This window comes from Fusarium fujikuroi, chromosome FFUJ_chr02 (assembly GCF_900079805.1).
Source record: "Fusarium fujikuroi IMI 58289 draft genome, chromosome FFUJ_chr02".
Taxonomy (NCBI): Eukaryota; Fungi; Ascomycota; class Sordariomycetes; order Hypocreales; family Nectriaceae; genus Fusarium; species Fusarium fujikuroi.
This window is the reverse complement of record NC_036623.1, coordinates 3023562-3039300: the sequence shown is the minus strand read 5'-3', so window position 1 is coordinate 3039300 and position 15739 is coordinate 3023562. Positions and strand designations below refer to the sequence as shown.

General features: G+C 48.9%; 6 protein-coding genes; 3 read left to right on the top strand and 3 right to left on the bottom strand.

The window, feature by feature from the left end:
• Nucleotides 1-1607: 1607 nt before the first annotated feature.
• FFUJ_04382 (related to pig tubulin-tyrosine ligase) lies at nt 1608-4035 on the bottom strand (the record flags this gene model as incomplete). XM_023572339.1 has 3 exons in its annotated part: nt 1608-2922; nt 3030-3095; nt 3140-4035. The coding sequence occupies 3 exons, from the start codon at nt 4033-4035 to the stop codon at nt 1608-1610; spliced, it is 2277 nt and encodes a 758-aa protein (XP_023426479.1).
• Nucleotides 4036-4757: 722 nt separating this feature from the next.
• FFUJ_04383 (uncharacterized protein) lies at nt 4758-6068 on the bottom strand (the record flags this gene model as incomplete). XM_023572338.1 has 2 exons in its annotated part: nt 4758-5241; nt 5293-6068. 2 exons carry the CDS (start codon nt 6066-6068, stop codon nt 4758-4760), a joined length of 1260 nt encoding a protein of 419 aa, XP_023426478.1.
• Nucleotides 6069-6911: 843 nt separating this feature from the next.
• FFUJ_04384 (uncharacterized protein) lies at nt 6912-7659 on the top strand (the record flags this gene model as incomplete). XM_023572337.1 has 2 exons in its annotated part: nt 6912-7160; nt 7210-7659. The coding sequence occupies 2 exons, from the start codon at nt 6912-6914 to the stop codon at nt 7657-7659; spliced, it is 699 nt and encodes a 232-aa protein (XP_023426477.1).
• A 58-nt stretch (nt 7660-7717) lies between these two features.
• FFUJ_04385 (uncharacterized protein) lies at nt 7718-8980 on the bottom strand (the record flags this gene model as incomplete). Its single annotated transcript, XM_023572336.1, has 1 exon — nt 7718-8980. One exon carries the CDS (start codon nt 8978-8980, stop codon nt 7718-7720), a length of 1263 nt encoding a protein of 420 aa, XP_023426476.1.
• Nucleotides 8981-9632: 652 nt separating this feature from the next.
• On the top strand, nt 9633-12014 carry FFUJ_04386 (related to replication protein CDC23; the record flags this gene model as incomplete). XM_023572335.1 has 2 exons in its annotated part: nt 9633-9642; nt 9715-12014. 2 exons carry the CDS (start codon nt 9633-9635, stop codon nt 12012-12014), a joined length of 2310 nt encoding a protein of 769 aa, XP_023427178.1.
• A 2126-nt stretch (nt 12015-14140) lies between these two features.
• Nucleotides 14141-15250, top strand: FFUJ_04387 (related to dihydrodipicolinate synthetase; the record flags this gene model as incomplete). Its single annotated transcript, XM_023572334.1, has 1 exon — nt 14141-15250. One exon carries the CDS (start codon nt 14141-14143, stop codon nt 15248-15250), a length of 1110 nt encoding a protein of 369 aa, XP_023427121.1.
• Nucleotides 15251-15739: the final 489 nt, after the last annotated feature.

Below are 15739 nucleotides of genomic sequence, written 5' to 3'. Positions count from 1 at the left end.
CTTAACCAATTGCATCACAAAGTCTGTTTGTAAATCCACAAAAGTTGTCCGGCTTGACTACCTGACTACAAATTGAGCCCAAGATTTAGCTTCACCTAAGCCACATTCAACGAGAACTCGTGGCCAGTTTCAAGGTTCGGGTGCGTCACTACGACTCATGTAACTTACAGCCCAGCTCAGCTTACCATGGGAAATCAAAGCTTTGTGATTGACTACTATATTGGAGGAATGTGCAAATTGTGTTTCAATATGTATATTAGGTGGCGACAATACATATACATTCCGCCTCCTGCACCAGGATGTTGAACCATGGGATGTGCGAAACATTGTTTATGAGTATACAGAACGTATTGGATGATTACCATATCCATTCCGCTAACACGAATTCGTCTTCGAAGTAATGAGGCAGAATTAAGCCCAGCTTGGCCAGCCTAGCCCGGGATTTACTAGCCATTATGAAACTGCAAGAGAAAACGGCATACTGGAAAGCCTCGAGAACGCCTGGAGAATATCCCATAAGCCCCGTTAACTACGAGGCCGATTTCATATGAATAGGAGGGTGAAGAACACTGCCATGAGTTGTCACATCCCGAGCCTGGCGCAAACAACCTACGTTGGAAGCCTAAAATCCTGGAGACCATGAGATTGCCTGATGAGACTAATCTCCAGTCTGCGCCAAAGGATCAAGTGTATGTAATATGACACTATCAGAATATACCGTACAAATCTTGCCAAGGTCCTGGCAAGATCCGGTTCCCAGCGGTTGCACGGAGTACGACGGTCCTTGTTTGTCATATCTCGCGATTCAATCTCGCGTAAGTAGATTTACGCCCTAGCAAACAACAAAAAAAAAACCCTGACATATCTTACATGATACTCCCTGTAGTGAAACTCACAATTACAAAACCCATGCGATCCGGAACATAGCATCGGGTTTCATTTCGTGGGAGAAACCTTTTTCAGTTGCATCATCACATCCTTCACTACTATCATAGCACAGCCTCCTTGTCAACTAAAAATCCCATGCTTTGCTACGGCACAGCAAAAGCCAACTTCCTTATTGATGAATTTCCACAATTTTGACTCTCATGAATTGAAGATTTACGAAGAGACGTATGCTAAGAGAAAAATGGCTCTTGGGGGAATCCTGCTTTCAACTCCACTGCATCGTGGCTGTGTATTTCCAAGCACCAATCAACTTGGTCCGTTTCTCCTCTTTGGACGACACTTTCCTATATGATAGACCTTTAACCACCATTAAGTTACGGTGAGACATGGTACATGTGCTATCTGGTCCTGTCTAGCCTGGCATTTGGCGGATTGTGCAATAACGGAATCTTGGTGTTCCGACATTGAGCAGTCCCCGATGTCAAGATGTTGATCTACCATTGCGAAGGGCTATGTTACGCACATCTAGACCATGGTTAGGACCAGTCGGTTCGTATCAGTGCTACTTGAATTTCACAGGAGTAACCTGATGGTACGATAAGTGCAACAAGTGCAAGGTGTGGATGTAAAACAAAGAACTTTTGAACTCCCTGAGTAGCAGGTGTTGACGACTAAATCTACCGCACTTTTCGCGACTCTATCTCCATCGATTGTATGCCTTATCGCCGCCCCAAATCCACCTTACGGACAGGGACCATGTCCTCGGCACCCTCTTGGTCCTTGATCGAATGCTCAACTCCAAAGAAGGGTGCAACTCCATGTCTCAGTACGCCCTTCCAAAACCCAGACACAATCTCCTTCAAGTCGCCTCCAGTCTGCTTAAAGTCGGGGAACGCATTAATCTCAAGCAGCCACGCAGTTCCTTGGGCATCCACAAGGAAATCTAGGCCATATACTTCGAAGGCATTGGGCAGCGCCTGGAAGTGGATAGGCATAGCCTTTGCTGCAGCCTCGAAGATCTCCCCAGTTACCTCGCAAATCTGGTGGAATATATCATCGAGCATATCGCCAGACAAGGGCAAGTCCCAGAAACGGCGCACGGCGTTTTCATTTGGTGAGTCTTGAAGGCATGTGTTTGTAAGGAAAGACTCGATATCCTCTGGTGCATCTGCCGGCGCAGTATAGGGCTTTCCAGCAAAGAGGGCTAGCATGTGCTTGTAAACCCAGACATCGAGGCTTCCTGTGCACATCACGTATGTGCGAATGTGGAACTTCCGCTTCTCGTCGTCGACAAGAAGGGGCGGGTGAATATATGGCTGCGCAACAAAGTGTCGCAGATGCGAGGTCATAATGTTGTCGCCGTCATCATCCTGCCCAGCAGTATCCTCCTCTTCATCATCAGTGTCAGGCTGGTCCTTCTCCCAGATGTCAAATATGTTCTGAAGCTCATCCATGGAGCTGAAGAGTCGAATACCTTGGCCGCGATCACTCATTCCTGGCTTCAGGATCCACCACTCCTTATCCTTGGGATTCGACTGTTGTTCGTTACGTTCCATACTCTCTCGGAGGTCAAAAGCTTCCACTAGAGCATCGTCTAGAAACTCGGCAAAGTCAACTTCGAATGCTTCGCTGCGCTTGACGTGAGACCCCAAGGCAGACTCGGGGTGCTTTGCGACCCAGTGATCGACAGTAGTGGACAGAAAGTGTTTTCGGATCAGAGCCTTTCGAATCATATAGCTGTTGATAAGAGTCGTACGCTCATGGCTGGCAGCATACTCGAAGTCAATGGCCTCGTACGCCACTATCTGTAAGATGTTTCCTTCCGAGGGGACAATCTTCGCAAGAGCTGGCTCATCAGACTCCGATGCTTCAGTGGTCACATTGAATATGCCTTCGGGGAACAGTGTGTTGAGGGCGGAGAGAATGAGTGGTTGTACGTAAGAGTCTTCGTAGGAGATGACAGCTTGAATCGCGGGGCTCTTTTGCCTTAATGCCACCTCTTGCTTGATTTGGCTTGCCTCTGAACCTGGGTCCCTTTATCAATAGTAAGAATATGTCTATTGGCGGTCTTGGTAGAATACAGGCACTGTGCTTCTCTCCTATTTCTGCCCACCACATATCGTTCAATCGAGGACACTTACAGTTTGAGCTCCTGCTGGTTCCATTCTCCAGGACCATGCATGAAGTTTGCCTTGAGCGGTGTGATGCTAAAATAGTCAGTGATGGAATCTTCTCGTTGTAGACAACATACCTCGTCAATCCCTCCTTCACAGTCCATCCGTCGTTGCCCGGGCCTGACTCCTCCACACTCTTGTAAACATCAGTGAACTTTGGCGCCCACTTGAAGTGCTTATGGGTATGCCCTTTTCGTGAGCTAGGTCGGGCGGCATCATCGACTTCACCTCCGACACCCTCACGTATTCTCTCCTCCTCTTCGTTCTCGTCTCCTGCCTCACCTTCGATCTCCTGGAAGCACCCGCCTTCTCTCCAGTAGTTCTGCAGAACGTTGGTCCATATAGCTTTGTTATTCTCCAGTCCCTCTACCAAGGGCACGTTAACGCTATAGAGGTCTGCACTGCCGTCTGTGGGCCATTGATTGTAAAGTGTTTCGATGACCTTGACGCTGCGCCGGCAAGCTGCCTCGATGATAACTGGATCATGGTTCCGAGTAAAGAAGGCGAAGCTCAGCGCAATGGATTTCTTCTGGCAAACAGCGGCCTCTAGAGCAGCACCCAGCGTCCCCGAGCTAAGGGCAAAGACTGCTGTGGTGTTTCTGCCGTAGTTGGGCCCACTAACAACAAGGTCGATAGGGCCTCGATCTTGGAAAAAGTGATGAAGGCCAATCTGAACGCAAGAAGCCGGCGTTCCATCAATCAAAATCCATTCCTCAACATCTCCTGAGGGGGAGGGTCGATGATGAGTAGTGCCAGGAGAGTCCTCACCGTGGATAACCTTTGAAGGGCGGTAGTACAGAGGCTTGAGAGTCTGCCCAATCATATGTGCCTTTCCGATCCAAGATCTCTGTGTATGGGGCAAGCAGACTGAGACGGTGTGGCCGGCCTGCTGGAGCTGTTGAATGAGACAGTGAACGTAGGGAGAGGAGTGTGGTGATGGCGGCCCATCGTCATTCGTGACGAGGATATGCATCTTGACGTATAGAGACGGTGTCACAGGGTCCTTACAATCTGGCCTAGTAGTTAGTATTTCCCTTCTCTAAAGGATACGTAGGGAAGAGAGAGGAGGGACTCACTAAATTGCAATGCCCGTGAGATACATAGAGTATTTGATGAAATCAATGTCAGGGCGAAATCGCAATGAGGGGCACGTGGGGCAGGTATGCAGAGTCGGGGAGAGCGCTAATCACGTCAGTACGTCACAGAACGACTTCCAATTGGGCTTAATGTTCACAGGTGCAGGTGTCAGGGGGGACTCATGTAATTATCATGAACTTGTCTTTTCCTTTAGTCGACTACATCATGAAAAAAAAATTCTACCTAAAAACCGGGGCTCACAGAATCGAATACTTCCAGAGGGAAAACCCTTAGCGAACAGACCAGCCGTACCGAACCTTATCAAATATAATAAACCGAAACAGACTTGGCCTTCCATACTCTCTTCCTCTTTCGAGGGCAGGTATCAACAATAAACGCTGTCTCTCAATGCAATACATGCCGTCGATCCTGTCGGCCTATTAATCCTTTTAACGCGCCAATACCGTCCAACGCCAAAACCGTTCCGAAATTCCTTTGAAAGGCAATAAATAGGATTAAACCGTATGCAGAATTATTGAATTTCGTGGGGCAGCCACTTGACTGAGACGTGACACCGCATTACAAAGTATATGCGACGCTACACGGTGAGAGATTTCCTTAGATGCGGGTACGCTTCGACTCCCTAGTGTCGGTGCTTTCTGCGGAGCGTTTGCGCGATGGTGATTTAACGACACCTTCCTTGGTTCGTCGCCAAGAATCGAACGGGCTTCGCTTTCCAGGCGGTTTGACAGGAGTACCTTCGTCAGGCAATTTGTTGGCGGATCGAGTGACTCGTCGAGTAGACGGCGGTGAGGCGGGAGCAAACCTGGGTGCTTCAGGAGTGCGAGCGCGTTCTGGCTTAGACGCAGATGGAGTTTCTGGGACATGTAGTTCCTCGTCATTCTCCTCGACGTCAGTCACAGCCTCCTCTTCCTCAATCTGCTCATCCGTCCTATCGTTGTGGAACAAAAGACGAGGTTTAATAGAACTTCGAGTCAATGGGCGGTTGAGATGAGCCTCAGGGTCCTCTTCCGCGGCTTGACGCTCATCCCAGTCATCCATCTCTTGCTCCGACCACTTGCGGAAGAATCTCTTTCCTCGGCTGTTCGAATTAGCATTTGCATATTAAATAATTGGGTCAAACAACACTTACAATGTGTACACCATGCCATCCTTGCGATCCGCAAGATCATCGACAGTCTTGATGCCTTCTCCGGGAACCTTGACCTTGCGCTTGTCGTGACGTTTAGTAGTCTCGGGTCGCGGTGCATCGCTGAAGAATGGGTTTTCCGATGTAAGGAACGGATTCTCTTGGCTCTCATCACGAACAGGTACTCGATCCCGGGTGTCGGTGAAGATCTCAATAGGCTCCTCAACCTCTTCTACGGAAAAGCTCTCCATCGAGATGCCAGTGTACTTCTTGGAAGCTCGTTTCCTGGGTGTCAAAGTCGCTTCATCGGCATCAGAACTGAAAAGGTTGCGGGCGACTGATTTGATGTGTGCAGCTTTCTTTTCCGTGGGTGGCTTTTGAGGGGTCTTTGATGGTGTAGGGAGCATGCCAGCGGCTCCAGCAACGGAAGAGGTAGATCGCTCATGAGTGCGACGGCTCGCACCATCACGAGAAGTTTCCGCCTGCATGTTTTCTGTTGCGCGGCGAACGAAATCAGTAGCAGGCATGCGCTTCTTATGCGGCAAAGGAGAAGCGATGGCAGCGCTTAAATGCTTGCTTGACTTTTTGGCAGTATGCGGTGATTGAATTTGACGATGCGATGCGTCGGGCGATGGAGACCTTGTTTGTCGTGATGAGATTCGTGCAGATTTGCGAGGGGTGAAAGGCTCCCAGTTGTCCTGGTATCCGAGACGAGGAGTTGGCGGAGTGCGGATGCGGGTGGGCGGTGGAGGAGTGGTAGAGCCGTGATGGTCGGCCATATTGATGGGCAGTGAGAGGCAGTGGCAGTCAGTGTTGACTATTGATTACAACGGTCGAGGGGTGTTGCTGGAATATTAAGCTTATCCCTCAAAGGATATAAACGACTTAATACTAGAAACTTGGTCTTGATGGCTGCCAGGTCTACCCGATAGGATTGCTTCGAATTGGCCTCGTTGACTGACGTGATAAACAGCGCAGTTGATTTGGGAAAATAGAGTGACCGTCTTGAAAGGGGATATATAGTCTTTGGGTATAGCAAAAGAAGAGCTCAATGATGGAGGTCGCTTGCTAATTGATGATAATGGCAGATTTAGAGATGCAAGTTTGTAGGGTAAGATGTTTACATTTGAATAGGAAGAAGAATTAAGATGAGAGAAGTGGCTGGGACAAAACTACCCTGGAGTGTGCACCAGCCTCCCAGCCTCCCTATTCTCTGGTTGTGCGACCAGGTTTTACCCACTAAAAGATAGGTCCACTTGCAACCTAACCGCGTCCGTCGTGTCAGCAACCCCTCCTGACGCGTCCGTTACGCGACAGATTACGGCCAATCAATATGCAGCCATGAGCTATGAGTTTAAATCAATGGTGGGAACAATAGCGGTGCCCCTCATGAATTAAACAAAAGCTGCCATTCCACAGCAACCCATGACAATTAATTCAGCAAGCGCATATTGAGCCTCGGTACGCCATAGCGTCTTGTGCATGATATTTGAAACGTGGACGTCTCGAAACACACGACCTCACTGCGACCACCGGCGCTTCCAACATAGTCGGTCACTGATACTATTCTCAACAAGCCGGGCCTGCTTCTACTATATCGGAAGCCATAGCTGTCTGCCATAATGGCTGACGATACAACCGAATATACAGAATCCAACATCTGGGAGTCTCCCGGGAATGATGATGGCCCACCGACCTCTCGACCCAGAACTCCTAGAACTCCCAAAACCCCCAAAACGCCTACACAAGAGCGCCCAGAGCCCATCGACCATGAGGCCGCACTGCGCAAAGAGCTTGAAGGTGTCCGGAGCATAAACGAGTCCATTGAGGGTGTCATCTCAACCCTGGAACGTGCAGGGGGTAATATGAACGTATGTTCCCCATTGCATCATCAAGTGTGTACATACTAACCACCTACAGACTGTATTGAGCACAGTGAATAATGCTTCTGTTCTTCTCAACACCTGGACACGGATTCTATCCCAAACCGAGCACAACCAGCGACTAATTCTGAACCCTGCGTGGAAAGGCGCAACAGAGGATATTGCTGAACAAGAGGCTGAAGCCATTCAGAAACAGCTGGCCGCTGAACGAAGGGCAGCTGAGGAGGAACAAAGGCGCGAGGAGTTGCGACAGCGCCGGGAAGAAGAAGAGGAGAGACGAAGACTGGCCGCGACTGCACCTGCACGAGGAACCAGAGGAACTAGAGGGCTCAGGGGTACCACGAGAGCACGAGGCCGAGCCGCCACCACGAGGAGTGTTAGCTCAAGCTATACATCCGAAAGCACTACGTCGAGCATACCGAGCACTCGCGGTACTTCAAACATTGGTCGAGGGTTCGGTGCGCGCCGAGCGAGAGGGACCAGATAAGCCAGACCAGGCTCATATGACGTTTTAATGACATATACCCAATAGAGATTTATTATTGTTACTTCTTCTTGAAAAAGTCACTCATCTTTTTCATGCCCTTGGTGTTGACTTTCTTGAGATCCCGAACTCCCCTGCTCTCAAGCGATTTCTTTTTCTTTTCCTCCTCCATCTTTCTCTTCTTGACAAAAGCCTCGTCCTCTTCCTCGTCCAAGCCACGCTTGCGAGAGTAGTCGATAGAATGAGCAGCCATGGCTTCAGCGCGCAATTTGCTAAGCTTAGCCAGGTACTCGTCCAGAGGCGAGAAGTCTACAATAGCCTCCCTTTTCAGCATGTCCTCTAGTTGAACTGCAAGAGATGAGGCAATGTAGCATGAGCAAATGAAATTAAAAGCAATTCGTAATCTCTGAAGAATTATTATCTCAGGAGATGCCTCAATGGCACTGACAATATTTTCCGTTGTTGTCTCTGCAGTAAAAGATGTGGCTGCGGTAGAGGTTTCAGATACTTCTGTTTCTGTCGTTGCGGTAGTCGATTGGGAATCAGCAGATTCAGGATTAGATGCCTGATATTCTGTTCTTCTTGTTGTTGTTGTAGTAATCTCTGTTGTTTCTCGCTTCTGTACGAGTATAGGTGCTTCCAGAGCCTTCTTCACGAACTTCTCCTCCATGCTTGGAGCCAGTCCGCCCTCGCGCATTCTCTTTGCTTTTTCTAGGACAACCTTGAAGAGCTTACTCTCATTTATCCGGAACATGTTCTCATCTCCTGCTTCAACAGTATCGCAAACCTCGGCCATTCGGCTCTCGATGAGCTTCCGTGTCTTGTCGCATCGCACGATTTCAGATAGATGGGATGACCTTTGGGGTAGCTTGTCAAAGTAGTCATCACTGGAAAGAAACAGCCGCTTTCCTTCTGAGCTCTTGGACTGGGTTTCCGTCAATGCTGGGAGAACCAAAAATAAGGGGTCGATTGAAGTCGCTAGAAAGAGATCCTGGCCCATGGATACTCCAGTCTTCCCAACGCTATCCGTAGACGAGTCTGATGAAGTCTCGATCAGCCAACTTCGAGGAGTCGTGTTTGGTATCGCAACTTTGGTGAATTCGTATATGCCTGTCTCTGGGCACACGAGGTATCTTGCTGGTCGACCATGTCTAGGATTGGGAAGAGTGACGATGCGTGCTTCGGGGGTCGCTTTTGAGGGGAGTATGAAGATTCTCGAGGGGTTCTCTGCCCGAGACGATAGACTGAACTTGGATGAAGTAGATTTAGGTTCTGAGGCTTTCGTATCAGCTGTAGAAGCTTTGGTTGATCTTGTCCTTGCCATTGTATGAAAGATAATTAAGAAGGAATATGAATATGCGCAAAGCTTCTCGTGAGTAGAATCCAAAGAAGAAAATGTAACAAGACAGATGCGTTGATGCTCTCCAAATATACCTAGTTATGTGGTCTGGTAGAAAAGCTAAAAGGAAATGATGCTTGTGCTACAGTCAATGTAAGTGTGAATTAAACACGCTGAGACGCGTTTGTACGCGACGGTTGCAGGGGCTACAAATGAGAGACTACTACTCCGTAACGTTACCGTATTTAGGTTAGTGGATATTCAAGTATAGTGGCCGCGCCAAGACCAACCTAGCCAGCGCAAAGAGCCAAGAGCTTTGCGCCCGCCCAGTCAGTATTGGTTGACGACACATTGGGTGTGGATGTCTTCTTCAACTGCTCGCTGAAGCAAGCATTCCCTGCATCAACAACTAAAAAATTCGTGTCTTCAGCATCTTACCCTCACCAACGACTCTCGACCGATCCAGCTGAATGGCTGCCGCCCTCCCAAGGCTATACCTACCACCCTAATCGATTGGGAATATGCTCTATGCTATAGGACGAACGCTTACATCCAAACCCTTCTAAGTGGCTGCATACCGACGGGACTGGTTTCTGGGCCACCCGCTTGAAATTTACTTCCTGTCCCAGGTATCGTCATGGCTCCAGGTGAGACCACAATAATTGCCATTGTTTTTTTTTCTTTCTCCATGTGACAATCACTGACCCTCCATGCCACAGCTTCTCCAGCAAAACAAGGAACCGAAGCCCAATGGCCCCCAAGATCTCCGCATGAAGCTCTGCTTAGTACGCCGCGTGGACGAGAGCGATACCGACAGATGATGACATCGCCTTCACCTTCACCGTCGAAAAGAGCTCGCAACTTACCATCGATGAATCTTATGGCCGAGATTGAAAACGATGAGGATGATGAAGACGAGGAAACCCTGCAGCTGAAGCTTCAAGAGATCCAGGCGCGGCTGAAGTTGAAAAAACTGAAGGCTGCGAAGTCGAAAAAGTCGGAAGAAAGCGTTGAGCAATTACATACCACGACCTCGGAGCTCGTGATATCAACGCAAGTTCCAAGTCGATCGAGGAGAGCAACCACTCCAACTAGGGAACCACTAGCTCGACAACAAAACCATGTGGAAGTGCCTGCGTCACCCCTCAGGAGGGTTCAAGAGCCATCGGTGCAAACATCGCCAAGTAGAGTGTTGCTGGGTATTGATAAGGGCCTGAAGGCTCGAGACATCTCCTTAAAGCGTGCGCCCAGCTACCGGGATTCGCAAACATCGACTGAAATTGGGCAAACGGGCTATTTGCGAAGATCAAGGTCGAAAACTACAGGGAGCGGCAATTCCTCTTTCTCATCAGAGTCACGCCCAATGAGTTTCAATGAACGGCTTGTTTCCGCGAGGACAGACGAGGCTGCCCGGGCTCAGCGGCAAAAGGACATTCAAAAGCTAAGATCAAATGCGTTCAGTATCAGCCAGGATGAGATGGAACAGTATAAGAAGAAGGCTATTGAGATACCCGATGAGCCATTGCAGGCTCCGTCCTTCTCAAGGGAGGAGATTATAGGGACAACAAAACCTGTTGGCTTGCAACGAAGTTACACCGTGCCTAATGTTCAGGCTCCTGAAAAGAGGGCTCCAGTGCCAACTTCTACAGCTTTGGTTAGGCAGAAAAAGACACCCCCTGGCGAAGTAACTGAAGAACAAGCGGCTGGTTTTGAGCCATACTCGAGCTTTCACTTGTCCAAGAGAATTTTACCACACGGCGTCCTTGCTCGACACGTTTCCGGCAAGCAAGCATACACAATCAAGGATGTACTGAAAGTTGTTAAAGCACCAGACTTTGCTTTACCGGATGTTGAACAAGACATAGTGGTGTTCGGTATCTTGGCAAAGAAATCAGAGCCTCGCGCACATAAACCAACTCAAAAGAACGGAAAGATGGAGGACAGGGGAAAGTACATGGTCATGACCCTAGTTGATCTAGAATGGGAACTGGATCTTTTTCTCTTCAACTCTGGATTCACAAAATACTGGAAGCTCACAGAAGGGACTGTCATTGCGATACTCAACCCTACTATTATGCCACCCCCACCCGGAAGACATGATACTGGCAAGTTCAGTCTTGTCATCAATTCAGATGATGACTCAATTATTGAGGTTGGCACATCTCGTGATCTCGGAGGTTGTCAATCAGTCAAGAAGGATGGAGATTTATGTGGCGTTTGGATCAATAAGAAGCGTACTCATCACTGCGAATTCCACTCCAATGAAGCCCTTCGCAAACAGCGTTCGACACGAATGGAAGTAAATGGAAGCAGTTTCGGCGCCAGGAAGAATAACTCTAGAGAACTTATTAGCTGGGGCGCCGAGAAGAAAAAGGAGGCATCCAAGAAATATGACTGGGAAACAAAGACGCATTGGTTCGCTTCACGTTCCATGAGCGCAGCAGACCTGATTGATGGAAAGGACAGAACACCGAACGATCGAAAAGAAAGAGCAGAATTCTTGAAAAGAGATCTCGAGGCAAAAGAGAAAGAACGCGAGATGATGAAGAAGCTCGGCCAGGTTGGCAGCGCGGCTGGAAGAGAATATATGCGACAAGCTGGTTCGAGAGCGGCACTACCTGCTGCGGGAAACTCCACCCAACCATCGAGCGCTGCACAAGCGTCAGAGGAAGCTCACAGGCCAGACGCAAAGTCATTGGGCCTGCTGGGGAAAGATTCTGACATTCATCTGAGCCCTGTAAAACGGAAACGCCCAGACAGCTCTCAAGCCAGCTCGCAGGCTGGTTCAGCCATAAGCAACGGCCCAACGGCCTTCGGCTGGGGCAGCAATTTAAAGGATAAGCTTTCAAAGATGAAGGAAGGGGAAAAGCTACGCAATGAACAACCTCCAGTGCGGAAAAAGACTCGCTTTGTGACAGATAAGGGGATCCGTGAAGCCGGCAGGGAGAGTCTAGGTGACGAGCTCCTCGACCGGCGGATCACGCTCGACGATGACGATGACGACTTGGTTATTGTATAAAATATTCACTTCTTTCTCACTGATATGGCGTACTGGCGAGCATGAAGGTATGGTTTTTGGCGTTATTGCAGGTCCTTCGGACATGTTGACGAAGGAACGATTTTGGTCAGGGTTACCTCATAACGCTTGAATCAAGGCAGGTCTTATTGATAGAATCAACTTAGATGACACCATATGCTCGCTAGGTGTGACCGAGGCTTATGTGCTTGATTCAGTTCGAAGGCAAGACGTCAACAACATGCCATCTTCCAACCCCCAATGTGCCTCGACATTAGCATAGCCTCCCCCACTTGCACGTTTTGCACGCCCTGCGAGGAGAAGCTGTAAGCGATGATGATGTGCGTGGTCGGTGTCCCGGCGGCGTAGTGCATACCTAACATAACTGAGCTGTGTATATTGACCGCTACGAAGTGATGGAGAAGGAAGGATGATCCTCTTCAGCCTTTCCGCTTCGGTGCTTGCCCCGTTGACCAACAGAAGCATTCAGAATGCCCGTAACAACGTGCCTTTCTGCGGTCATCGTTGAGTTTCCGCATTGTGTAGTGAGCATAATGCAACGTCAAGATATCATGAGCTTGGGAAAGTGTGGTCTGTCCCTCTGTCGGCAGTCTTTGACTTGTTGCATGAAAAATGCGAGCAATTATTGTGTCTATAGGGAGACCTGTATAGTCCGATTATGAGAAATGAGGCGTTGAAGCTCGTCATATTATTGTTTGCAAGGGATACTACCATGCAATTTTCATAACATTCAGCTAAGTCAACACCAAAGTTAGTTTATTAATCCCACTCCCACTACTCCGTATGTACTTACCAATGACCGATGTTGCGACGTCAAAACTCTTTATCTCATATACTTTCTAACGACATTCTGGTTTCATTCTAGCCTCTAGACAATACGACTTAATATGTCACTGCAGGGTAAGCAATGGCCGTCAGCTACCAAGTAATATGGTCTCTTAAACACCGACCTAGACACTGACATCCCGTCGTAGCTTGGCGTTTTATGCATATATTTCTTCAGTAGCCTGATTCCTTACGAAGGACTAGGTTGGGCCACAATGGCTGAAAGTGTCGGCTGTGACGCAATTGTGAACTCTTTGCGAAGACCTTATGTTGGATAAACTTGTTCTGGAGAACGCCTGACACATCACGGGTCATCAAAGCTGACAGCTGAAATTACATTTGGACCAACGTGGTTTATGGAAAGACATGCCACGATGCCTGGGATGGTTACACAAGCAATTGTTACTGGCGAGTAGTTATATAGCATCGTGATGACTTCTAAGCTGGCAAGACATCCGCTGGTCCGTTAAAGAAGCACTGCAGAATTGAAATCGTTCTACATTTGTTATCTATCAAGTGTAGAAGTATGGTCATATAAATAAAAACATTGCTTTTGTTCGCGGTCAATGGCTCGGACTTTGAAGGAGCCATGTTGAAACCGGCTTATTTCAGTCAGATTCGCTGGACTCTTCCTCTTGAATGATACGCTATCGAGGCGCAGTCACCGTGCCATGATCCTTTCATCTCCTTAAACTTTCCGCGACTGTACATAATGTACTGCACACCCTAGAAGCCGTACCAATGGCTCCAATGGAACGTTGACTGGCCTCAAAAGGCTCAAATAAACCCCCACGCTCCAGACTCGTCAAGCGACTCTTAGACCCTGAATCGTAGTCTCGTCGACCCCGGATTTTCTGCAGGAATAACCCCAAGAAGTGACTCCCGTGAGCACTTCCCCTCATAGCAAGATGCATACGAGCGGAGTATTTATTCGAGTCTACCAATCTTTGAGCTGCCCATTTCTCTGACCGGTTCAATCGTCCTCTCGGAGTCGACGATTTGTATCATTTGACTTGTTTATGGCCCCGCCGTGAAGTAACGAGAAGTTATGAGTGACCAAGTTGCAGGTTCGTAACTGGAGAGCCCTTTGAGCCGCCATATATCTACAGGTGAGTGTTGAAGAATATCGAGACCCAGGAGATGATATAAAAGCCAAGCCTCCTCCGGCTTGGTATCCAAATAAGAGCTTGCAATATTGCCCATCACACTGATAATCATATCCAATACCTTTAACACTGAACCCAGCCAAACTTCAGACTATCTCAATAGTATCAAGCTATATCATGCCTCCTCATAGTGATGCTCCCTCACCAGCAGGGTCCTTCAGCACCCAGCTATACAACCACAGCCAATGGCACTCAAGCAATGGAAATCACAACTTCATGTCTGATTCTTCATCAAGCGCTTCTGCAGACGATCGCTTGGATGACGTGCAGCATATAAGACGCCTTCTAATACCCGGCGTCTATGTTCCAACCATGTGCTTCTTCGATGCAGACACAGAAGACGTCGACACCGCTGCAATTGCCGCTCACGTTGTGCGACTCGCTCATGCTGGTGTAACAGGCCTTGCGACGCAGGGTTCCAATGGAGAGGCCGTTCATCTCTCCCATTCGGAGCGGCAGCTGGTCACCGCCACTACAAGAGCCGCCTTGAATGACGGCGGCTTCTCGCATGTGCCCGTGATCGTGGGATGTGGAAGCCAGAGCACACGCGAGACCGTACAATACTGCCGTGAGGCTTGGGAGGCTGGCGGTGACTATGCGCTCGTCCTACCCCCGTCCTACTATGCCACGTTATTTGCCCCAGCCTCGGAAACCATCCTGGAGTATTTCACAAAAGTTGCAGACAAGTCTCCTATTCCCATCATAATCTACAACTTTCCTGGTGCCGTGGGGGGCATGGATATGTCATCCGACATGATCATCACTCTCGCACGACATCCAAATATTGTAGGCGTGAAGTTGACATGCGGCAACACGGGAAAACTGAACAGGGTAGCCGCAGCAACCCGCAAGCTTTCAAAATACAACTCAGAGGCGCCCGGGTTCCTGGTCCTCGCAGGTTCTGCCGACTTTCTGATCCCTTCTTTGGCCGGAGGTGGTCACGGCATCCTGGCAGGCTTGGCCAATATTGCCCCGAGGGCATGCATCAAGACCATGGACCTCTATCTGCAAGGCAATGTTTCCGAAGCACAAAAGATGCAGGAAGTGGTCTCACAGGGCGACTGGACGGCGATCCAGGGCGGTGTGGTTGGTGTCAAGGCTGGACTACAGTCTTGGATGGGTTACGGAGGCTTTGCACGAAGTCCACTGCCGAGGCCAGACACAGAGCAAACAAAGCGGTGGAGAGAAGGTTTCCGGGACCTTGTAATGTTGGAGAGATCACTCTAAGTCCGAGTGTATGTACTCCAAGTCTGAGACGTCGATCATGAAGGATCGGCCACGAGTATCACACCAAAGCAAAAGAAGTGGAGGATATCTTTCAACTTGACATGGAAGAAGGGAGCTTTGATGGCACGATACACTTTGTATCGTGTCGTATTCTTTCCATAAGTGGACCGGAGTAAGCAGCAAGAGGTCCTATGATGCCTTCACACAGAGTTCAGAGTGTATATCCCAGGACCTGCATGAGTCGGAAGCTGGAGGGGGCGTGGTCAGCATCGTATTGATGCGATGGGTGGTTCACAAGGCGTGGCATTGTGCGATGACTGCTTTTTAGCGTTGCGCCATAAAAGTGATACTGTATCTGTACATGTTTGCCCCATTCGATGAGACATTTTGTGGATAAGAGGCATTGTGTTGTGTCTGTGAGCATGGCTGACGCGCAAGACTGTCTTGGATTTATCCTCCGTAGTTGTAAGTTCTTTGATGGTGTTTTTC